The 25306-nt window shown below is 37.7% G+C and overlaps 1 protein-coding gene across 15 annotated transcripts in view; it reads right to left on the bottom strand.

Annotated features, from left to right (window-relative positions):
• Positions 1-25306, bottom strand: part of KLHL13 (kelch like family member 13) — a 406437-nt gene that overhangs the window by 47583 nt on the left and 333548 nt on the right. The window contains exons 1-3 of one of the 15 annotated variants that reach the window (XM_085008251.1): positions 20624-20812; positions 20053-20097; positions 19423-19535 (exon numbers count right to left, since the gene is read on the bottom strand). The exons of 10 other annotated variants lie outside the window; for them this stretch is intronic. In XM_085008251.1, the coding sequence (XP_084864377.1) occupies positions 19423-19520 (98 nt within the window). In that variant the 5' untranslated portion in view covers positions 19521-19535; positions 20053-20097; positions 20624-20812. Of the gene's footprint in view, positions 1-19422; positions 19741-20052; positions 20098-20603; positions 20813-25306 lie in introns of those variants that run through there. 4 more of the 15 variants (XM_021080430.2, XM_021080431.2, XM_085008252.1 and 1 more) reach the window with 4 other exon arrangements.

Below are 25306 nucleotides of genomic sequence, written 5' to 3' on the forward strand. Positions count from 1 at the left end.
GGCATTTCTTTGCACTGCTATTTGAAGACAAAAGAAATGGACAGTTGAAATAATGGTCACATGTTAACAGGGTGATACTAACACTGTATTGTTGCCTCAAAGCTTTCCATATTTAAAAAATTACCCCAAGGGAAACAGGTATAAATACAAACAAGTACAAATAGTGGACAGAGAGAAAAATGTTCAGAAGAAAAAAAATACATGCACCCCCTATGTTCATTGCAGCACTATTCACAACAGCCAAGACATAAGAACAACCTAAATGTTTGTCAACAGATGAATGGATCAAGAAGATGTGGTATAGGAGTTCCTGTTGTGGCACAGCAGGAATGAATCCGACTAGTAACCATGAGGTTGTGGGTTCGATCCCTGGCCTCGCTCAGTGGGTTAAGGATCTGGCATTGCTGTGAACTGTGGTGTAGGTTGCAGACATGGCCCAGATCTCATGTTGCTGTGGCTGTGGTGTAGGCCAGTGGATGCAGCTCCAATTGGACCCCCAGGCTGGGAACCTCCATATACCGTGGGTGCAGCCTTAAAAAGCAAAAAAAAAAAAAAAAAAAAAAAGAGGAAGAAGAAAAAGATGTGGCACATATACACAATGGAATACTACTCAGCCATAAAAAGAACAAAATAATGCCATTTGCAGCAACATAGATGGAACTAGAGACTTTCATACTAAGTGAAGTAAGTCAGAAAGAGAAAGACAAATACCATATGATATCACTTATATGTGGAATCTAAAAAATGGCACAAATGAACCTATCCACAGAACAGAAACAAACTCATGGACATAGAGAACAGACTTGTGGTTGCCAAGTGGGAGGGGGAGGGAGTGGGATGGACTGGGAGTTTGGGGTTGGCAGATGCAAATTATTACATTTAGGACAGATAAGTAAGGGGGTCCTGTTGTATACACAGGCAACAATGTCCAATCGCTTTTGATGGAATGTGATGAAAGATAGCGTGAGAAAAAGAATTTATATGAATGTATGACTGGGTCACTTTGCTGTATAGCAGAGATTGACAGAGCAATGTAAATCAACTATAACAAAAAAATTAAAAAAGAAAAAATGTTCAGTCTCATTAGTATTCCAGATTATGCAAATTAAAGCAAACCTGTAAACTTATCAAACAGTAGATTAGAAGATATACTCTCAAAATTGCTACTACACACTAGTATATACGGAATGAATAACGAGGATCTACCATATAGCACAGGGAAATCTACTCAATACTATGTAATGACCTATATGGGAAAAGAATTTGAAAAGGAATGGATATATGTATATGTATAAATGATTCACATTGCTGTACCCCTGAAACTAACACAACATTGTAAATCAACTCCACTCTAATAAAATTTAATTTAAAAAAATTGCTAGTGCAAATGTGTGTTAAGCCTCAGCCATCTGCGTGGTACTATTCACTCAATGGATTGTTTAATGAAAAATTTAAAATCATCAAATGTACAAATTCCTTTCCTTTTTATATTGAACACCATGACAATAAAGGATTGTGCATTTTTTTTTTTTTTTAGGGCCACACCCACAGCATATGGAGGTTCCCAGGCTAGGGGTCAAATCAGAGCCGGCCTACCCCACAGCCACAGCAACATCAGATCTGAGCCATGTCTGGAACCTACACCACAGCTCCCAGCAACACCGGATCCTTAACCCACTGAGCGAGGCCAGGGATCAAACCTGCAACCTTATGGTTCCTAGTCGGGTTCGTTAAGCACTGAGCCACAATGGGAACGATTATGTATTAGTGGTAGGTGGGCTGCAGCAAGAGTGGTCTGGTCTGTCAATCCGGTTCAAATATGCTTTCTACAATGCGTAGTTCTGTAGAGGTAATAGTTTGGTAGATGTTCTATAAGAACCATATACTTGGAATTCACTAGAGCAGTTGGGTTTGTTGGATGCCATATGGGAAGGAAAGAGTACCTCTCAGTCACATCGTTTGTCTCCAAAGCCTCAAAACAGTCTTAGAACACCCATAAATCTCCATACAAAAAACATTTCCCCCAAACTCAGTGAAGTGAGTACTTCCACATTTAAAAAAATGAGGTATTGACTTGATCAATTATCAAATGTACATCCTGATCTCTTGGTTTCTATCACTGCAAGCACTGGTTCATGTTATAAAGAAAGCCAGGTGAGGTCAAATTTCATTGTCAAAGGGGCATTTTAGTGCTTTTTGAAATTATTAGCATGAAAACATTCGACTTTTTTTTCTTTTTTGTTTTTTTATTACTCAAATGAATTTATCACATCTGTAGTTGCATAATGATCATCACAATCCAATTTCACAGGATTTCCATCCCACAACGCAAGCACATCCTCCCACCCCCCCAAACTGTCTCCTCTGGAGACCATAAGTTTTTCAATGTCTGTGAGTCAGCATCACTCGACTTTTCTTTGTGGAGATGTTTGTTCCACATATGCGTCAACCCATGCACTGGCATGTTAACTCCTTGCAAATGAAGAACAGCGCATTAACAGTGCTATAAATAAAACATGCTAATAGGATATATGTACTTGCAGAAAAAGTGCACTGCCCAACACTCTCAGAATAGGTTCCCTTTACTTTCCCATATTGGTTTTAATTTCTGAGGGGGGAAAAAATCAATGAATCAGAGAAAAAAAAAACCAGAAACGTAGAAGTCACCACTTTTTAACTTTTCTGTCTTTCGTTCCCGATCAGTTTCATACCATTTCTTCTTGCTTGTGACTATTACATTACAAAGTGGTTAAACCTAACAATGAATGTAATTCTAATAACCTAATTCCACTGTAACAAAAGAACAGGGGTTTATGAGTTAGTGTCACAAGTATTATTGAAGTACTACAATTTCCCAGAGTATATAATAATATGAGAACTGAAAGTCGGCACCCGTGGGTTGGTGAGCAAGAACAGCAACAATAATAAGAGAAAACAAAACTAAAAACAAAAATAGAAGCCATGAATGGTATAGCAACACAAAGCAGCAGGTTGGTTAATCAAGGCACTGTCTCAGGCTTTCCAGCACCCGTGCCTCAGAAAAATAAAATATGTATTGCTCACACTCACAATTTAAAAAGAAAATCAAGAGAAAGGCTTTCCTCAAAGAACAGTCCCCCCCCCACCACCATTTACTTTTCTGCTCTGAAACAGAGAAGTGTCTGCTAGCAGCAGCATTTGTTAAATGAAACATTTCTTGCCATAAAGTTGCATTGGCAGGTGGGGGGAAAATGTAGCCACCTGTTCTCATGTTCATTTGAATTTGAGTGCTAAATCCGTCAAGGTATTTCCTTCCCCCATGAGAAAGAAATTAAAAACTTCAGATGGTATTAGCCATTTCCCATTGATTTTTCTACAGTTTCCAAGTATGCATTCTACATTGAATTCTAAAGATATTAAAAACCTTTCTACCTCAAAAATTTAGACTCGACTCTCCTTCACCCCCCATCAAAAACTGAATCATCACACACACACACACACACACTCTCTCTCTCTCTCTCTCTCTTTCTCTCTCAACTTCCATTAAGAAAACAAAAAAAAAGGAGGGAAAGTGTTTTTAAAAATAAGAAATTGGCGTTCCCGTCATGGCTCAGTGGTTAATGAACCCGACTAGTATCCACGAGGATGTGGGTTCAATCCCTGACCTCACTCAGTGGGTTAAGGATCCAGCACTGCAGTGAGCTGTGGTGCAGGTTGAAGACGCAGCTTGGATCCCGCATTGCCGTGGCTGTGGGGTAGGCCGGCGGCTACAGCTCCAATTAGACCCCTAGCCTGGGATCCTCCATAGACCGCAGGTGCAGCCCTAAAAAGACAAAAGACAAAACAATAAATAAATAAAATAAAAATAAAAATAAGAAATTGTCCAATTCATGAAGGAAGGTAATATATACATATAATAAGCTTGGTATTTTCTTTAAAATAAAAACACCTTAAAACCTAAAATATTTAAAGACATGTCCCAACTAAAATGTCATTTATGGTATCATTGCACAAGGAAATTATAAATATCCTAGCAACTTCTCTTAGAAGGCATGAATTAATCACTGTTTAAGAAACAATGCAGAATGTACCTCCTTAACAAGGTGCTTGCCTGAAAGGAGTCAAGAAAGATAAAGGTGTGGGTAGTTATTTGTATTTTTTAATGACATAAATACAAGCACATCATTGTCAACTTGCAATAAATTTGCTAATGGAAATCTTTAGCACAGATGATCTAAAATAATCTTTTCGAGGCTTTTTCTGCTGCAGCAATATCGGAACCCATAAAAGAGGAAAAAAAGTTCAAGGTGATCAGGTCAGGCTGTAAAGTGATTTTCCAAAGTAAAGAAGCTTCTTTATATGCAAACGTCTGTCACATTTAAAATAAAATCACATTAACAAATAGCTGATGTCAGTTTTAACATAGGAATAGGATCGTCTATCCAACACCTGCTGTGTACTAGGCAGTGTGCCAGACATGTTCTCTGCGCCACTTAATCCTCATAAAAATCCCATTTTAAAGACAGGAAACTGAAGCTCAGAGAGTTTAAGGCTTCACCATGAGTCTGGTAACTATGATTTGAACCTGAGTCTGATTCCAGAGTCCACATTGTTCCCAATCTGCCAAGCCTAAAAACCAAAAAATAAACTAACGAGGACCTACACAGGGAGGTCTACTCAATGTTGTTTTGTAATAGCCTATATGGGAAGAAAGAACAGATATATGTATAACTGATTCATCTCGCTGTAAACCTGAACCTACTACAACATTGTAAATCATCTATACCCCTGATAAAAAAAAAAAAAAAAAAAAAAGACAAAAAAAAATTCAGGGAGAACTTGACATTACCCATATCAACATTTAAAAGAACGGATTCTGAATTCCAAAGCCACCCATCACAATCACAGAAAAATCACTCTGACACAGATGAGGGAATTGGGCGAAATAAATGGAATGACAAATGATACTCCACTCTAACAGGATGAAAGTTAATTACCCAAACCATAAAACATCTGCATTGAATATCTCAATCCTGTCCCTGAAACACTTTAAGATTAATGAGTGCTCCCTCTATCTACCATATTTCAAAACTTTAGTCTTCCTTCATCTTTTAAAATTCAAATACCAGTTGAACTACATCAAGTCTCATGCATCCAGACTAGAAAATTCTTCTGTTCAGAAGCTTGGTTTATATGCTATTACATTTCTCTTAATATTTTGATGAAAGATACAGATAGATAAATAGAAAGACAGGTCAGTAGATAGTTAGATACCTAAAGTAGAAATAAATGAGTAAGGAAAAGAATGAGTTCTACCTGCAACTAACGCAACATTGTAAATCAATTATGCTTCGATTTTTAAAAAATTGATTCTAAATGCTGGTTCCCTACCTACTAGCTAAGACTAAGTCGAAGCTCTCTTGCCTTAAGAAGTCAGGCAAGGTGAGAAAGGACACAGCAGTAGTGGTGGGAGGGAGATGGCAACATGGAAACATGGACATGTGGACTGGGGGTAAGAGCATGCACCCCCATCACCAGCAATAGCCCCTTCCCAGGGCACAGAGGAAATAGTTGTAATCCCCTGGAGGAGCATGAGCCCTCTGAAAGGATGCCATGTAGTCCCGTCCTTTCCCCCCAGCCCCCGGCACCAGGAGCCAGCACCAGCCCTGCCATTGATAAGTCTATACCTGAGGCAGGGAAGATGCCTTCTCCTTCTTTAATCCCCCAAAGAAGAGACTGGAATGGGAGCTCTAACACCCAGGCCAACTTTCTATAAAGGAGCTTTTTGCTCCCAGAGGATTTATTAACCAAGGTGTCATTTTACTCCTATTATCTGTAACTTAACAACTCTGAAATTTGACTATTGTGCTATGGTGCATTTCAATGGAAAAGCATATTATTAAAGAATCGGGCTTTCACCTGCCTAAAATTTCAGTTTATTCAATATTCAAACATCCAAGTTATCCAATTTTAGAGTTTATTATAAAGGCAGATTCCACAAACTCAAAACCAATTAGAAATCACTAAGACAAATCTCTTTGGGAACAGGAGAATCATTAATCGAATGGTAAAAATCCAATCCTTTTTCGTCTTTTCTGAATTTCCTAGTTATATTCAACTTCACAAAGTCAATAATTCATGACCAGGTCTTAAGGGAATGTTTATTCCTCTTTTAAAAGGAAACATGATAAAAAACAAAAAGTAAGACTTTCAAACTTAAAAGTAATAACCAATTGCACTCCATGTTTTAAGAATTAAAACTGGCAGCCCTATGAGTCCCACTGATTCTATCTTCAAAGCCTGTAATAAATGTAACAAATCTAAACCTTGATTTTGCAGTGACCTAGAGGCATTTCTAATTATTTCAATGAATATACCAAATCAATCACTTTAATATGTTTAATATGATTTAATCAAACCAATGCTTTAATATGACAGCCAATATTTTTAAGGCAGGAGAAGGTAATATAAAAAGAAATATCAGAAGAGAGACTCTTAACCTAAAGAGTCTGGGAATCGCACTAAGGATAGTTTCCTCAAGCTTATCTTAGACACGGAGCTTAGAGAAGCAAAAAGTCTAATTTTAGTACATTTTTTTATATTAAAATTATTTTACATTTTACATATATTTGTCTCACCCTTCAGGTATTTTCAAATAGAACTTTGCTATAAGACTTAAAGTTATCCCTCTTGTACAATGCTTAGAATAAAGAAACATAATCATTCATGACTTTAAGTTCTCGGGTTGCTAAGAGACGAAAAAAATCTTTACTGTCACTTAAAGCCCATTCACCTATGTACACATTCAAGCATCATGTTCTGCGAGCAGAAATGTAGACATGGCTACTGATTTTTCTCCTAAAATGCCATTAAGGAGCCTCTATTTCACTACAGTCCCAGAAAACTATTTTAACTAAGACCGCTATCACATGTAGTTCAATATCGCAAGGCAATTTCGTGATCTGGCTACAGACAGCTCTGCTAATGTAACAAAAATTGCTCTACAAAAATACTTTTATAAGATTTTGTACACAGTGCAGCAACATTAAAGAAAAAGTCCTTTGGACAAAGCAGTTATGTCCCATGACTACTGTTGAGCCCAAATACTAAATATGCTTCATAAAAATGGTGATGATTTCCTGGGATACAGATTGGTTATCATTTTTTTTTTTTTTTTTTGAGGGCATAGATGCAAATTGTAATTCATCAGGGAGTTTGCCACTTTGGGGGAAAGGTGTTTCTTTTTAGGAACTTTATGGCCTCTGGCTTCAAGAGAGTTTGTGTTTTTGGGTGGAACTCAAAGAGGGTAGAGGTGGACGATATCATTTAAACAATATGACAGGGCATCAGGCATTACATTTCCCAGTCATCTTAGTGGGAATCTTTTTTTTTTTTTTTTGCTTTTTTTAGGGCCACACCCACAGCATATGGAAGTTCCCAGGCTAGGGGTTGAGTCAAAGCTGCAGCTGCTGGCCTACACCACAGCCACAGCAACACAGGATCCAAGCCATGTCTGTGACCTACACCACCGCTCACAGCAACACCAGATCCATAGCCCACTGAGCAAGGCCAGGGATCAAACCTGGGTCCTCATGGATGCTAGTCAGATTCGTTAACCACGGAGCCATGATGGGAATTCTGGGAATCTTAAATAGAAGCTGACTGGAGCATTTTTAGACTGTGTGTGCATGTGTTTTGCAGAAGTGGTCTATGAATTGTGGAGCAGGAAGGAAGCCCTGCCTCAATCTGAGACAAACAGGACAGAGGGACATTAAGCAAGCGGGAAGCACTCCTTTCCTTTCTTTCACATGGTCCCCTATTTATGTATTTTTTTTAAATTTTCTTTTTACCTCCATACTTGCCACATATGAAAGTTTCCAGGCTGAGGGTCAAGTCAGAGCCACAGCTGTGGCCTACGCCACAGCCACAGCCACAAAGGGTCCAAGCCGCATCTTGCAGCCACGCCAGATCCTTAACCCACTGAGCAAGGCCAAGAATCGAACCTGCATCTTCTCGGACACTATGTCGAGTTCTTAACCCACTGAGCCACCACGGGGACGCCCACACAGTTCTTTAAACCAGTGTTTCATACCCCAGTTTATCATTCCTGACTCTCAGAAGTAGATGAGGACAGCAGGGTCAAGGTGTCAAAAGTGTGCCCAGCTAGTTGGAAGATGCTAGTGTAAAAGCCACTCCCCTCAACTCACCCTATCTACAACAGCTAATGCTTGAAGCAATAAGGCATTTAAAAATCTCCAAAATCCAATCTTTTTGTAGATCATGCTTTAAGGAGAAAATGGGCTGATTTCAAGGTCCTCTCAATGTAAATGAATTTGATTACATAGTTCTTAATGATCATTCCTGGAAGTTTGGTCAGTCACAAGGAAGTTCAGGAATCTCAACTATATCTAGATGGCCAGGCACTCAAGAGAGACATAGAGAGGATATTCTGGATTCTAAAAGAAAATTGTTAGCATCGAAATATTTCAGTCATTTCTTGACTCCTGACTTTTCTCCATTTCCTAGGTCCAGGCAACTGACAAAGTATGACTGAATATCTCTAATATGAGTCTATCTTTCATCGCATCTCCACTCCCACTGCCTCTGCCATACTTCTGGTATCTATTTCTTCTTACTTGGATTTGGTGATTAACATAAATTGCATATTTGTTACCGTATGGCTTCTTCACATACTGTGCTTGTATTTATAGCTCTGAAAGTCACTTCCTTGCTCAAAAGTATTCAATGACTCCTCAACACTTGCTGAACAAAAAACAAATGCTACACTCTTGGATTCAAGCCTGGGATTAGCTCTCCTTAACTATTTGCACATTCCAGCACATAATTCAAGATAAATATATGTGTAATGATTTGAGGATAAATATAAATCCAAATTTATTTACAGATTCTCAATGGTTTTGATTCAGAATATGTCATTTTCATATATAGGAACAGCTATGCCTTTTTTTTTTTCTTAACCAAGTAATGTATAAAAGCATTTACTTAAAATATTTTTGGTAGGAAGAAAAATATAATTTAAATTTATTATCTGCTAGGCCTTTGCAACTAGCTTTATCCCTTTTACGTATAAAATAGTTCAGAACATTGTAAATCCACATAAGTAAATATGGATTTTTTTGAGTACTAATTTTAAATTTATTTCTCCTAAACTCTAGTCAGATTTCCTTTTCTCCTAGTCAGCCATTCCTTTTTCCAAACTATACACAGAAAACGCATTATCATTTAAGTGCCACCATACTAGCTTTAAACTATAAATTCATCTAAAATAATTTTATCCATCATGGTAAAAGACATGTGAAAATAAGTCAGATAACTCTTAATTTAGAGTAGTTGCTGTCTTGGAGGAGATTATAATCTTACTTTCTTTATCAAATTACAATTTGATGAACCATGACTAAAGTATTCTGGTCACTGGTAAATTGCTTCAACTAAAATTACTTTCAGTCTGTGCCAGCATCACGGTATTTATCAGCAAGCAAGGAACAGAATCAGGATTTTGGATTAGTTCTTTTCGTAGGAAAGAGAGCTGTAACTTACTCTCTAACAAGATGGTGATGTATTAGATGAAGATTGAAACACTCTTTAACTGAAATAATTTGCACAAGGCTACAGACCTAAAAACTGCTCTCTCTAAATTCATTCATTGACGCAACATTTGAGCCTGTGCTATCTGCCAGGCACTGTACTAGGAGAGAGGTAAACAAAGAGCAGGCAGGATCCTTGCTCGCAAACAGATCATAGCAAAAAAATGTAATTGCTTTCCAAAGGACTAAAAGATCTAACAATAATAAATTCCCAACATTATCTACTAACAAATACCGTGTTGTAAAATTCATATAAACCATAGTAATAAAACTACTGCAAACTTTGCTCCCTGGTACAGAAGTGTATCAGTTCTTATTTAGCACAGAAGCACAAAATGAACAAATAAATAACATCAACTTTCCTTACTGTTACTTTATTTTAAAGGATTATTCATCTTAGATCAGGCTATCTGCAGAGCTGGATCAGCAATCAAACAATATCCATTACTCAAAAATATAACCTTCAATTATAATTATGTGAAGGAAAGCCAAAACACATGACGATGTGATGCTGTGTCACATCCTTTGGAAGAAAGACTCTCTAATTGCATCTATCTATATACTTGAGCAACAAGCCTACAAGCTAATGAGCCAGGTCACCAGTCTGCTTAAGATGAAAATTTTGGTTCCGGTTCCACGAACTCTTGTTTAGCTGTGAATCATTCTGAAATGATTACATACGCAATCCTTTGTAGCAAAGTGTTCATAATGACTGGAAATTGCTTCAATTTGGTGATGCTAAGGGATTATCTATTGGATAATCTATTTACAACCTAGAACATCCAGACACTTTTCAAAATTCTATTTCAAATATTTTGCAGGTCCATCCAAACTAAAGCTAGATCAAACTGTGAGTTAATTAGGAACATGGTTCAGTGTAGGACAAGAGAAAAATCTCTTTCTATAAAGAGAAATCCAGTTGAGGTTTTTATAGTAAATTGGCTTTTAACATTAATTTGTAATACAGTTGATGAAAGAGGATAAAATAATAAAAAGGAAATCTAAATTAAGAACTGGCTTAACTCAGAGTTCCCTGGTGTCCTTGTCCCTGGTGATAAGCATCCAGTGTTGTCACTGCTGTGGCACAGGTTTGATTCCTTGCCCAGGAACTTCCTCATGCCCTGAGCATGGTTTAAAAAAAAAAAACAACAAACCAAAAAAACCAAACTGGGTTAAAAAATCAAATACAAATGTACATAGATGGAGGAAAAATGACAGAAATGTCACATTCTTTCAAGATATAGTGGCATGACAAAGAGTACTCACTAAGGTTCCTCCTAGCTCTTGGATTTAAAGAACCCTGAATAAGATCCTTATGCTCTTTTTAAGATGTCAGGTTCTAATCTCACTGATCAGTGAAAAGCACTGTATTTTTGAAACCAAAAAACAAACTGAAAATAGAAGATGTTACAGGGTAAGCTGTAAATGAGCAAAGGTCATTTAGAATTTGGAGAGATGCCTTCGGTGAGACTTTCAAGTGGGAGGGAAGCAGGGGGAGAGAGGAAGGACAGGGTGATGGCATAGGCACCAGTTTGGCCCAGTTGCCCACAAACACTCACTTGAGCTCGCCACTCTATCATTCTCACAGGGTTTCATTCTCCAAGTGTTAAGTGTTCTAAAATACAGTATTCAAGCCTTTTAAATCAAAAACTCAGTCAAGCCTCTGCACTTTCCAACCTAATCACATGAGTCCTGAAAGGTGGAAAAGAAAGGCTGAAGAGTGGGTCATAGAGAGAGAGATGTGCAGAAGACTGTTGCCAGGAGCTCCCACTGTGGTGCAGCGGAACAAATCCGACTAGGAACCATGAGGTTGCAGGTTCGATCCCTAGCCTTGCTCAGTGGGTTAAGGATCTGGCGTTGCTGTGGCTGTGGTGTAGGCTGGTGGCTACAGCTCCAATTAGACCCCTAGCCTGGGAACCTCCATATGCCGCAGGTGCAACCCCCAAAAAGACAAAAGACAAACAAAACAAAACGAAAAAACCGTTGCCATTGCTGGCGCTGAAGATGGAGGAAGGGAGCCAGAAGCCAACACATGCTGGCGGCCTCCGGAAGCTGAGATCAACCCTTGGCTTACAGCCAGCAGGAAGATGGGGACTTTGGTGGTCCTATAACTGCAAAGAACTGAACTCTGTCACTGATCCAAAGGAGAAGGAAATGCACACTCCCCAGAGCCTCAGAAGTAAACACAGCCCTGCCAACACCTTGATGGTAGCCAGGGAGACCCATCCCAGACTTCCGTCCTAAAAAACTATAAGATTATCCACTTGTGATATTTTAAACCATCAGTTTGCAGCAATTTGTTATGGCAGCAATAGAAAACTCACACACGGAGGGTTTTTTGAGTGCTTGCACACAATTCAGCAATGGGACAGTGATGTCCATAAGGAAGTACTAAACATACAGACTCGGTAGTACCCTAGGACTGTGCTAAACAGGGTACACTGCTACAGCACTGTCAGTGACAGCTAATCACCAAGAGGGAAAAGGTGGGTGGCCAGTGAAGGTAGAAGAGTTCTTCAAAATAAAATAGGAAACACTGAGGTTAATCCCGATATCATATCAGCAAGTAGAGATCAGCGCCCCAGTATTTTTCTGCAACTTCACCACTTGACAGTACCACAAAATAAAGCAAACTTCTCCCTATACCACTGCCAGTGCAAAAAAGTTCATCTGGAGTTCCCATCGTGACGCAGTGGTGAACAAATCCGACTAGGAACCATGAGGTTGCGGGTTTGATCCCTGGCCTTGCTCAGTGGGTTAAGGATCTGACGTTGCCATGAGCTGTGGTGTAGGTGGCAGATGCGGCTTGGATCCCACGTTGCTGTGGCTGTGGTGTAGGCCGGTGGCTACAGCTCTGATTCGACCCCTAGCTCGGGAACCTCCACATGCCACCGGTGCGGCCCTAGAAAAGGCAAAAAGACAAAAAAAAAAAAAAAAAAAAAAAAAAAAATCTTGTTTTTTTAATTTCTTTGTTCTTCTAATCCTAGCAAGCAAGTCTATACAAACAAAAAGGCATTGGAGAAGTTAAGATCTTTGAAATCAAGCAGACCTGCATTTGAATTCTCATTTCACCTCTTACTTGATGTGTAACATCGAGCAAGGTAATGAACGTCTCTGAACCACTGTGCCCTTACTATGAAACAGGGAGAAGACTTGGAGAGTGTTTGCGAGGCAGTTTACAAAGTGCTTGGCACTTTGATAGCAACACTCCCTAAACTGTATTATATATAACTGTGCTAAACCAGGACACTTTTTAAAATTGCAAATAAATACGGTTCATATGAAATTTACCATATCTGTTGTATAAGCCAGATTTGGGAGTAGGAAAGTTGTTTTTATGTAGACTTTTCTAATGGAAAGATGTTACTTCCTTTCTCCACTGAGCCATATCATAAGAAGTATTATTGTCCAATGGGTTGGGCATGCTCCTGTCTTAACCATACCATAAATGTGGCGCAACTGGGTAAAAACATGTACCTCATCATAGTCATGTCAGTGAAAATATTTTACCATAATTGGAAACATTATTTTTCACTAAGATTACATCATATAGTCTGGGATCAAATTATTGATGCTTGTAAGGTAAAATATACACACTTGTGTGCTATAAAGCATCTAAGCCCGGTCCAACTTCTTGTTTAAAAAGGTGACTGTCAAGTTTAAACACAAACTATCATCTTCTATCTTATGAAATCTGTACTTTCATTTTTAAAAAAATTGGGGTATAACTAACATACATGATATTAGTTTCAGGTGTACGACATAATGATTCGATACTTGTATATGTTGGGAAATGATCATCACAATAAGAATATAAATGATCATCACAATAAGAATATGCATCTTATATGAAATCTGGTATCTAAATCCAATGCACGGCTCCTCAGCCCTGACACACTTCTCCTCTGTGGTGTTTTTACTGCCATTAAGTCCATTATCAATACTGAGCATATAGTAAACAAGAATGTTATTTAAACTGTTTGTCTTGGTTCAGAATTTTCACAGAAGAAAATAAAGGAAGCAATTTAATTGTTTATGAATAGAGATAGGATGGAAGACAAAGAGAGTCATTTTGAATAACTGCAAGAACTATTTCCATAACACCCAGCAGAGTTATGCCTGGCATATAATAGGTAGTGAGTTAACTTCTGAATATTATAAACTCAATGCACAAGGTGATTGAAAATAACTGAGCTCTCTCAAAAATGGACTGCTCAGTAACTTCTTTATGTACTGATTCTCACGTTTATGCCACCTCTTTCTCAGCCTTGAGGCAATAAAGCAATATATCGTGGCTACCATTTCAATTTACAATATCAGCACGCACTGTGCTTATAATTCTTCACTCTGTACCACAAGTAATGAAGTCATTAATACGAATACTTGCCTATCTCTTCCTTCTTTCTTCTCCCTCCCCCTAACTTGGCCCTACTTAGGTCTCATCTAAATATTCTAAATTTCAAGCAGAATGTCTGGAATCCTTAGAATTCTCAGTAACCCCAGACTTCCCATGATGGTTGGAGATTTGCATTTCCGCCTCTCTTCCCTCTGGGGAAATGTTTTGAGGGGTACTTGGAAGTAACACTCATTTCGGCATTAAAAAAACCAATGCATCTAGATAAATTATTGACAAGTAAAATTCTTGTAAATTTCTGAAAGCTCAGAAATACTAGCTTTCCGTCTTGCAAGTTTCTGTGTGCAATATTCTTCAGTTACATGAAATGGTTTCAACAGCTCTTTTAAAAAACACACATAAGAGGCTTTCAAACAAAATTTTAACTTCATTTGCAGAGGTCAGACATTCTCAGATGAGAAGATCTGAAGTAGCCAAGAGGAAGAGCACGCAATCTAGTCGTTAACTTTTGAAAAGAAGTTTGCACACTGCAATTCACCATGCTATGATTTTTTAAAAAGGTATAATCTTAGGCTCTTTACGATAAGCAAAATGCCTGTATGAAAGGAAAGAGGTGTCTTCTACTAGTCGGATCATGTGAGGATTATCGCATGCAGATGTAATTTTTTTTTTTTTTTTTTTTTTTTTTTGGGCCGCTTCCATGGCACTTTGGATAGTCCCGGGCCAGGGACTGAACCTTCGCCACAGCAGTGACCCAAGCCACTGCAGTGACACAGATGCAATATTTTATAAAAAGACTAACAACAACAACAACAAAAACTATCTGGGTGAGTGATGTCCAACAGAGTGAACCGTCTGGAAAACTTGTCACATGAGTAACGGTTCAAGAAAGAAGATTTCCAGGCTTGTCCATAATTGAGAAAATAATATTTTTCTACACAGCTCCAGCAGGCCACACTGGGAACAGGAGATAAAAGACAGGAGGAATTAATTTTGCTCAATGCAAGCAAGAACTGTCCAGGAATGAAAGGTGCTGCCTTGGTGAGGTAGTGAGCTCTTTGTCACTGACAGAGATCAAGGAGGATGTGTATCAGCATCTTTCAGAGGTGTTACAGGAAGGATTCCTGCTTTAAAGGGGGTATGGATTCTCTAAATGACCTCTGCGGTCACTTCGATCTCCACGGTTTTCCATTAATAGGTGTTAAGCTAGCCCTTCTGTAAGCTCAGACAACCGAAAGTCCCAAGAAACATGCTACAAAAGTTACAGATGAACACTGTATTGCTCTAAGGTGTTATTTGTGTTATTTTTCCACACAGTTTTGTTAGATTGAGCATAAGTAGTAAAAACAAATTAAGCAGACACAAACAGAAGTTTATGTATACAGTAACTTTGAAAATATCTAACTGATTATATTCTTTTCTAATTTGAGAATATCAATTTGAGGGGTATCTTGCTAGATAAAAGATTCCTAAGGTTTTGTTTTATTTTCCAGGTTGTGCTTTATTCACTAAATTAGAAAAAAGAGACAATCTTAGGGGATAGAAAACACAATCAAATTTAGAAAATGCCTATTTTAACTGTGTCTATCCTTTGACTCACCCACAAACAAGAAACATTTATATAGGATGAATCAATCTAGATAAATTACTGACAAGTGTATAAAGTAAAGCACAATCTTTTCTAGGAAATCTAGATAATGAATTTTAATGATAAGATGATAAAAAAACAATGACTATAAACGCTGGTGTGACTGGCTTTTACTCTAAAATGTATTTTACATATTAAACAAAATAACTGTAAACAGAATGCTAACTGAATACAAGTGCATTGGCTAAGAAAGGACAGGTCTAATTCACAAGCACTCATTCCACACCCACTGTATATCTTACTAGAATCCACTGTTATATGATGCTGTTAATTCTTATTGCCTTCCTCCTTACCGCCACACCATTAGTATCAAAACTCAATGCTTCTGAAGAAAAGATAAAAAGATCGCTAATGCTAATCCTGTTGTATTTCAGTGTGTCCTTGGAATCTCACGATACATTAACCCTGTAACACCAGCCTGAAGGAAGCATCTGTTGCTTGAAAACAATGAATACCATAACACCAGAAAACCACTTAGAAATGACTGCCCTCTCAGCTTTGTGAATTTAGGCAAAACGACAGGTTAATTTCTATGGTTCACACCTGTCAGGAGCAGCATCTTTACTAATTCAGTTTACAAGGACCAGGAGATGCTCCTTCAGGCTCAGGCTGAACTTCAACCTACTGGTGAACAAAGTGTAACACACACACAGCACTCAGATTTCAACTGAGACAGCCCCTTCAGAATCCCACATGGATGGCACACCGCCCTTGCAAGTGTCCAAAAGTGAACTTGAAGAAAGACCATATCACCCAATAAAGACCAAGTAATGTTTGGCAATAAAGCTATGTGGAGGCCAAAGAATTATTTTCCCAATTATTTTCTGAACTGTTTTGTCTTTAAGATACTCCACTCTTCCCGAATCATATGAAAACACAACTTGAAGAGTGCTTTATGATATATATCGGAAACTATTTCCCTAAACATTATCTTTATCATGAATAAGCCTTGAAAATATGGAAAGGCTTTAACTCTCATTCAGGTTCTAAAGAATCAGAAAGAAAGGTTAACTTGGACTTTAAAACCACAAGGAAAAGAAGAGCTTTTCTGTTCAATGTCTGCAGTAAGTAAAACATTCTCTATTGTAGCTTTCACTAGTGGACAGCAGCACTGCGCTATCCACAGCATCAATGGCAGAGTTCTAGAAAGAGATCATAAGGAGCCTTTATATTTTTTCCATATTTGCTTCATTCCTACAACATATTTTTACTACAACCCAAAATACTTTATATTGAAATTTCAGTCTTTGAAAAAGTACCCAAGTCTTCAATGAAAGTCACATAATGTGAATTCGACAAATCACAGTAAATAACGAGAAAACACTACAAGCCAATACTGATGCTACTACACAAGCAAACAAATAAAACGATGCTTATATTAACAGTAAAGCATTCCATATCCAAGATAGTATTTTTAATGTTTATACATAATTTTATCGATAAATTCTAAAATGTCACAATCTATCCAAGAGTCAGAATTTAACTATTCCATTTCAGTGCAAAGACTTGAGACCCAAAAGACAGAAAGAGCCATTTAATCTATGTTTCTGGGCCAACGGATTGCAAGAGCAAACATAATGTTACTTGACCCAGTATTCTAACTTAGTCTTTGTAAGTTTTGAGTGAAAACCATGCTAAACTTAAATATCATGTGTGTGTAGAAGTGTTATGGAATATAAGGCAGTACTGATGAGAACAACATGTTAAACATCATATTTTTATGTTTCTGGCCAAGCTAGGCAATGAATTCTAAAAGAGTTAAAAAAAAAAAAAAGTCTTTAAAACATGATTGAAACTCCCCAGGCTAGACTTGTTTTCCCATGTTTAACATATTTTCTCCGTGTATATTTATATAATATTTTAGATGCCTTATTCATTTATTTATAAAGAAAAATTAGTGAAGGCCGACTTAATAATATAGATCATATAGCTCGTCACAATGTCAAAATAGTCCAGACTAACACTGGCCTATTGAAATTTATTTTTCCATTCTATGTATGTGTACTACCAGTAATCAACGCCTAGGTGCAAGATCTATGTTATCTGGCTTCTCTCAGCTAAATCAATTCTCTCATATCATCAGGTCCAAGAGGTGAGGATTTAAATGGCAGAAAGTGATTCATTAAAGATGTTGTGATTGAGCTGTGCTTGAGCTTGTGGCTAGTATGGATTAATAAAATGTAAGTATTTTTTTTAACCATCTCTAAAACCTGACAAATCAGCTACAATAGGAGCTGTAAAATAGATCTTTTGGAGAGTAAAATGCAGTAGGAATACTAGAATCATCAGTAACCAATATTAATTGTAACCTCCTGACTTTAGTTTAGGGTGTGTATGCTTTGTTTTGTTTTGTTTTGATGATAAAGTTGTTTTTGGTAAATCTTTGGTCATTTCATACCAGCTAAGCTACACAAAGTCAACAGGCACATCTCATGTTCTCAAATTATTTGGAGGAGCTCCATTAACTTGTCACCTTCATGAAATTTGTACTTTGGACAAATACAGCTTTTGAGAAACAAATAGAGCTGATTTTTTTCTTTTTTCTTTTACAAATACAACTTAATATTTTATCTTTACAGGAAAAGTAGTTTAACACCCAGAAAAAAATAACCTAGAAGCATCTCTAAGAAGGAATATAAAAAATAATCTGAAAAAGAAATGATGATTAGATTTAACTCTGAAATGTCCTCATGTTTTCCTTGCTTTCCAGGGAATTGCTTCTTTTGGACCGAGAGCACAGCACACTTCCTCTATGGCCAAAAGCCTTTCAAAGAACCAGATAGATACCACTGTGCATCTGAACCTCACGTAAAACAAAAACTAAGTAATAAAATGGCAACTCACCAGATTTCTAAACACACAATGAGCCTAAAGTGGGAAAAATTTTCCACATCTGACCTACTGAAAAATATTTTAAAGGGAACACTGACAGTTAGGACAGACTTTGACTCAAAACCTTTTCTTATTTATTCTTATTATAATTAAGGAAAAAAAGGTCCAGCTTTGCCTCACTCCTTCCTCTACCAAAAAATAAAAATAAAAAAATCACAGACAGTAGCTTTGGAAGAATATTTTATGATTATCTCTTAGATCTTGTTGTTAAAGCACCACTTTGCGAATTTAAAAAATGAGATTTTCAAAAATTCTAGAAAGACTTCCCAATATATTCCAGTACATATTTACTTAAAATAAATTTCTAAAATAGACGTTGGTATAATACACTTCTCAACTCCATGTATATAAATAACTATTCATAGAACTATAATTTGCACAAATTCAAGCTTATACTTCAGAACCCGAATTATAAAACTGGGAACGATATATCAAACTTATTAATATTCATAAACAACTCAAGTATAAAAGTCTTGATTAAAAGACATTTTCTGATCAATGTGTTAACTCTGAATGTTTCAAATTCATCAAAAAATTATAGAAAGCATTTCCATATTCAACAACACCAACATCTATCATCAGCAGTTTTTTGTGCCTTCACACAAAAGAAGTCATCTTAAGTATTTCAGATACACAAATATTCAAAATCCAACCAATGTAAAAGTTGATCATTCTGCAATTCCACAGATAAACCTTTAGACTTTCATATCAGTAACTACATCACCATTATTAAGCACTTTAAATGAAAATAAACATAAACTCCTAGAAATACAAAACAATGCTAAAATGTGAGCATGCCACTCCATTCAAATGTAAGCAAGCTTGAGGTTTTTAATCTTCTGGGGTTTTGGATGTTGCTTTTTGGGCTTTTTAGCCCCTTTTTTAGCCACAAGGCTGATTCATGAATGAAATCCCACTTTAATATCCTATTTTCTCTCACTTACATGTATGCTGGAGAAAGTGGAGTTGACCTGGATGTTTTAAGCACAGGAACTGGGAATTTCCAGATAGCAGGAGAGCTCGTTTTCCATTTCAATGGCATGTTGTCACCACGGTACTACAATAACAGTAAACAGCGTTTCCATAACAGACTACCAACTAGGACTTCCATTCCACACTGTACTGACACAGCAGTGGCTGCCGCGGGAGAACAAGCCCCCGATTCTGCCAGCGCCCTTAAACCGATGCTTCCAATCTGTAAAATAGGGCTGCAAGGTACCTCCTTTAAGTCCTCCTGTCCCCTAAAGCAATATGATGATTCTATCGTTCTAACTCAACAATAGTGCCACCTCGTTAGGAAAGCGTTGACTGCAGTACATTTTTTTTTTTTTTAAAAAGACTGCACTGTGCATACCACACAATGCAGCTTTATTTAATAAAAGCGGCTAGGGTTTGGGTTTTTTTTTTTGTTTTGGTTTGGTTTTTTAATTATTTTAAGCTTGCATTACCATTGTTCTACCTTAACAGGGATACTGCAGCACTGCACTATATTCTGTACCTATTAACCTGATTTCGGACCAATCGCAGCAGGAAAAAAAAATAGATGGGTTTCATATGAAAATGAAACAACATACCTACTCAGAATACACTTGTCATCCTCTGAACATTCTTCTTTTGAGCTGCAACAATACAAATGGGATATAAACCTCAGCATAGCCTTGGGCCACAGCTAATAGAGATCAGTGACTAAATTCGGCAGCCTGCTTTCCTTCTGTGCAAGCTCTGGCCACACAATACAAGAATGCCATTATGGGAAGAGCCCGTTTAAAAAATGCCAGTCTCTCTGTTTTCCAGTTAGAAGAAGGCAAAATGTAAGAACAAATATAAACTGCTGCAGAACTCTGCACGCTCTTCTAGTAGCTTCTGATTCAAGTTGCTCTCTTTTCCCTATTCTTATTTCCAAGCCGGGATGAGCAAAATCTCATGCATTTACAACCTGCTGTGTGGTAACACGACTATCACTCTGTCTTCTGCAGCAGAGAAGTACAGAATAGCGTGCTCTTAATAGCAGTCCTCCGAGGGACGCTATCAACAATCTAATTCAGGGCTGCCCTCCCCTTCTCCTCTCCCCCTTTCCCCTCCCGTTCGCCCCCCCTCCCACCTCCCCCGCCCCCAAACAGCTCACAAATTGCCTAGAGGAGAGACCAATGCTGCTGGCCAAGCAGGTGTCCAGCAGGGACCATTCCAAAGCTCAGCGGCGGGTCCGGTAACCTCTAGGGGTTAGTGACTGACAAGGAGGCTCAAAAATTAAAGCTGCTGTCAAAGGTAGCTTGACGTTTTTCAGGAAAGCGATGGCAAATATAGGCTTCATCTATCTTGTTTTAAAATACTGTCAGAAAAGAGCCGCATAAATGCCCAGAAAGCGACTGGGTGTTGCAAGTTTCTGTTTAAAGCACCAAACTCACCAATTTTTTACACAATTCAAAGAAGTAGAAAATAGGATAAGCTGGTATTATGCTGAATTCTTTATTTTCAGGCTGAAGAACTGGACTTTGGATGTAGGCAAGCTGCCACCACTAAATATTTATCCTTAAAACATCCTTCCACTTCTACCTAAAAACTGAATTATCAGTCTTCATTAATGCAAGCTTAATAAAGGCAGACCGCCATTGACATGAAAGTCACCACCTTTTCACAAACTCACTGCAGTGACAAAGAAAGAGTTTGTATGTACTTTTCAGTTTATATTCAAACAATAAACTTGTCCTTCCCATTTAAGTAGTTGGCTTTCATATACTCTTTCCAAATTATTCCTAGTTTTTGAAAGATTGAGCTTTAGTCCCTTAAGAGTCTTTCTCATTTGCATTCAAAAAGCACAGATAAGTATTTCTCTAAGACACTACTTCCAAAAATTCCAAAATATATAATTTAATATACCAGAAATACAGCATGAAATCACTAAGGTAATCACAAGTACCTTCCTTTAAGATATACATCAATATTCAAAAATGTATTTTCCTATGAAATCTAAACATATATGTATATGCAGTATGTACGTTCACACGTATCTACAGAAAGAAAGCTTATTTTGAAACATTGACCAGTAATGCATAAACTTTATTAAATATTAATTAGGTCTCAGCCATCACTACCTCACAAATAATTTTTATTCAGTCTACCAGACACAAACACTGCACAAAAACTCAGTCAAGCAACGTAAAGGGTTAATGATATTTCCAATTCTTTTTAGTACCACCCCCCACCCCCAGCAAATCTGTCTCACAGAACTCTTGAAAGCATCAGAGAAAGGAGTATTTATTAATATCTTAGCAGCTAAAATATGTTTTAAGTTTTAAAAAAGCACCACTAATACAAATAAACTATAGTCAATATTTTACATTAGAAGGATTTGGGTAATAATTCTTCATACTTAAGGAATAAAAAGGTCACAGGTACAACTGGCATAATTAGCAGCGGTAACTTGTTGGAAATCCCAAGAACGGACACGCACACGCACTCATCAAGCAAATCTGGAATGTCACAAACCAAAAACCTGAAGCATTCTCAAACATTAAAAAATATAAAACAGCTACAAATTAGCTGTATGCAACAAGGAAACAATTTCACATTTTAGAGAGGAAATTCAATCACTTTCCACCTTATGAAAATATCACAAAGTAGTAACTGCAAATGTGACTTCTCCGTCTTAGAACAAAACCCCCCACCTATGTACAATCAAGGCAGTTAAGTGTTTTGAGTCTTGATCTATAAAGACTATTCCATATTTATGAGGGGGACACAGGGTGAATGGAGCGTTTTCCAAGCCTCCAAGAGGGTAAGCCTCCCCCGAAAACAAGTGGAGATCACTTTATTGCAAAGGCTCTCAAGTTATTATTCTACTACGAACTATCAACTGATTCAAAAAACCAACATGGTCTTGGTCTAGATTCATTAGGCTCCCAAGAAATCAACCAATACCAACAATCATCTATGTCAGTTTTCAGTCTAGATTTCTCCTAGACTTAAGGTTTACAATCTGTTTTTGTAGTACTCCAACAGTTGTAACATTTATTCAAAATGAAAAGAAAGTAAGACTGCTTTCTTCCACCCCACCCTCAGCACTCTTAAAGACCCTCAAACCCTAGAAGCCCGATATCTAATGATGAGCATTTATTTATATTCAGTTCTTTTGCTTTAATAAATTGCTAGAAGTCATGTGTAATTATCTCTCTTGAGCAAACAATTAATATGCCCCAGGCTTTAAAAATAATTCCTTTAAGAAGAAATAAAGTCCCTGAAATATACTTTACACAATTAAATTGCTTAAGAACACCATTCCTCATACACCATTTATAAATCAACTTTAGCCAGATAAAATCACCCCAATTACAAATTAGCAGAGTCCAAACTAATCAGATTTTACCACTCTGACTGCAACTCCAGTAGCAACTATGGAGTGTAATTACCATTACATTCCGGAACTAAAAATGTTTTCACCTACAGAGTGACAGGAAGAAAATGATTAAACGTATATTTTAAATATAATTTTATGCAGGCTCAGTAGTCCCACTATTTTAATATTTAGGCTGGGAAATGTCAAAAGCCTTCATTCACATCGTAGGAAACACTGATTTCATTTACAGAACACTTGGTTTCTATTATGGACAACTGCATAAAACGAGATAGAAAGGCAGCATGCATAGAAACCCTTCAAAGCATTGTATGAACATTAATCACTTCAAAATACCTGTGAAATGCATATTTCAGAGATGTAATAAACAAAGGACAATGCTGGGACTTGGCCAAGGCCACAAAAAGAGTCATTCTTGGCCAAATCTTACAACACAGACTTCCCTGCTTCCCAATGTAGAAAGAGAAGATTTGTGGAACTTTTACAAAACCATCTTGCTCAGTACCCTCATTGTATAGATGAAAAAACTGAAGCCCAGAGAAGTTAACTTGTCACACTACTAGCTAGTCACAGAACTGGAACTAGAAACCAAATTCCATCTCCTAATGTAGGACGCCCGCTCTAGAATCCCTGCCGTCCCTCCTTCTCAATGAGACTGTTCCAAAAGATGTCGGTTTCCGTTTGAAGTGAATCACATGCTACAAACGTCTCAATGTATTCAAAAGAAACAAGATTTATTCCTCCGATTATATGTACACTCAAAGATGGAAGTGGGAAAGAAATACTAAAAATACAAAAGTGTGCAGGAAGACCATTTCCAAAATCTTCTTTTTCTTCTTTTTTTGGTCTTTTTGTCTTTTTAGGGCTGCACCCGCGGCATATGGAGGTTCCCAGGCTAGGGGTCTAATCGGAGCTGTAGCTGCTGGCCTACGTCACAGCCACAGCAACGCTGGATCCGTTCCTCATCTGTGACCTACACCACAGCTCACGGCAACGCTGGATCCTTAACCCACTGAGCGAGGCCAGGGATCAAACCCACATCCTCATGGATGCCAGTCGGGTTCATTAACCGCCGAGCCACGACGGGAACTTCGAATTCCAAAATCTTAATTCCAGAAGGTGTTTAAGAATATTCAGGGATAAAAAGGTAAATGAAAATTAAGCCAGTCATAGTATGAAGGAAAAGCGAAATACACAGTGAAACATAGGCTAATTTTTTCTCAGTGTAAATCTTTCTAACTAACTTTATACAAAATTTAATTTGCTTACTGACTGCCACAGTCTGTCTCCAGCACCCCCACCCTGTGAAATGGACTGACTGATCTGTCACAGAGCTGACCTCTTTCTCCATGTTTTCCCAATATTCCCTAAGAACCGACTTACCTTTTTCTTGCAAGTTTTGCTTAATCCTATGGTAGGTACAACTAAAGAATAATAGCATTTACCACAGTCTGTGTGAGCAGACACTGTATATTATAATCTTCTCCTCGATCTTGACAATGTCCCACCGGACTCATCTGGGACACCCATGTTATTCCTGTTGCTCAGACAAGGCTGCAGATCATGCCAGATTATGTGCTCTGTTTATGTTCTACCACTCAGTAAAAGTACTTGGATGGCAACCAAGTAGGACTGTGAAACCCTTTAAAGCACACAAAATGTTAACTTCTGGACAGTAGAGCAAAATTCTTAATACATTCAGAGTTCCTTATTACAGGAAACAGAACTGTTCACATGAATTGCTATATCTACTTGCGTGTACGTGTGTCTCCTCTTTATTTGTTTCAGAAAATTGAATATCAAATATTTTTAATATTTAATATTCACATTTTATATATTTAATATTTAATATTTTAATAAATTTCTTACCAGATAACTCAGATATGTAGCCTTGCTAAGATCAAAATGGAAAATTCCAGCTGTTTCTTAAAGGCAGCTACTTTGGAAAGTCATTATTTCATCCTTTATAAGCACCTTCTCACAAGCCAATTTCCTTAACAGAACTGTGTGGTCCTTCCTGCCCCACAAAGAATTTACATAGATTACTGTAACTCTGACTATGCCTCGGCTAATATAGTACCTAACTCCTTCACAATACAAGCCAGTAGAAAAACACAATCATGTGGCACATACTCACACGCACACATGTATGTACGTGTACAGAGAACTCCTCAGGGCATGATAGCATGAGTGACGTGAAGGGGAGTACTCGTCCCATCTTTAATATTTCCAAAGGAAAATAAGGGTAATCAATGTTTGTCAGGGTTTTTGTTGCGGGGGGAGTGTCAGGTATAGAATAGCAGTAAGAGGAGCTGGTGAGCTGATCAGACAGGAAACAATAGGTAAGGGGAACCAAGGGAAAAAGTAAGGGTGAGGAGAGTGATGACTGGCTGGAAGGAGAATGGAAACCCAGAATGATAAGTGGTACCTGAGTTTATGAACACTTTTTACAACCAGGGGTCAGATGAACGAGGTTA

This window comes from Sus scrofa, chromosome X (genome assembly GCF_054392235.1).
Source record: "Sus scrofa isolate SSC_HxYL_T2T_F1_AM1 chromosome X, Sscrofa_HxYL_maternal_Yorkshire_Landrace_v2.0, whole genome shotgun sequence".
Taxonomy (NCBI): Eukaryota; Metazoa; Chordata; class Mammalia; order Artiodactyla; family Suidae; genus Sus; species Sus scrofa.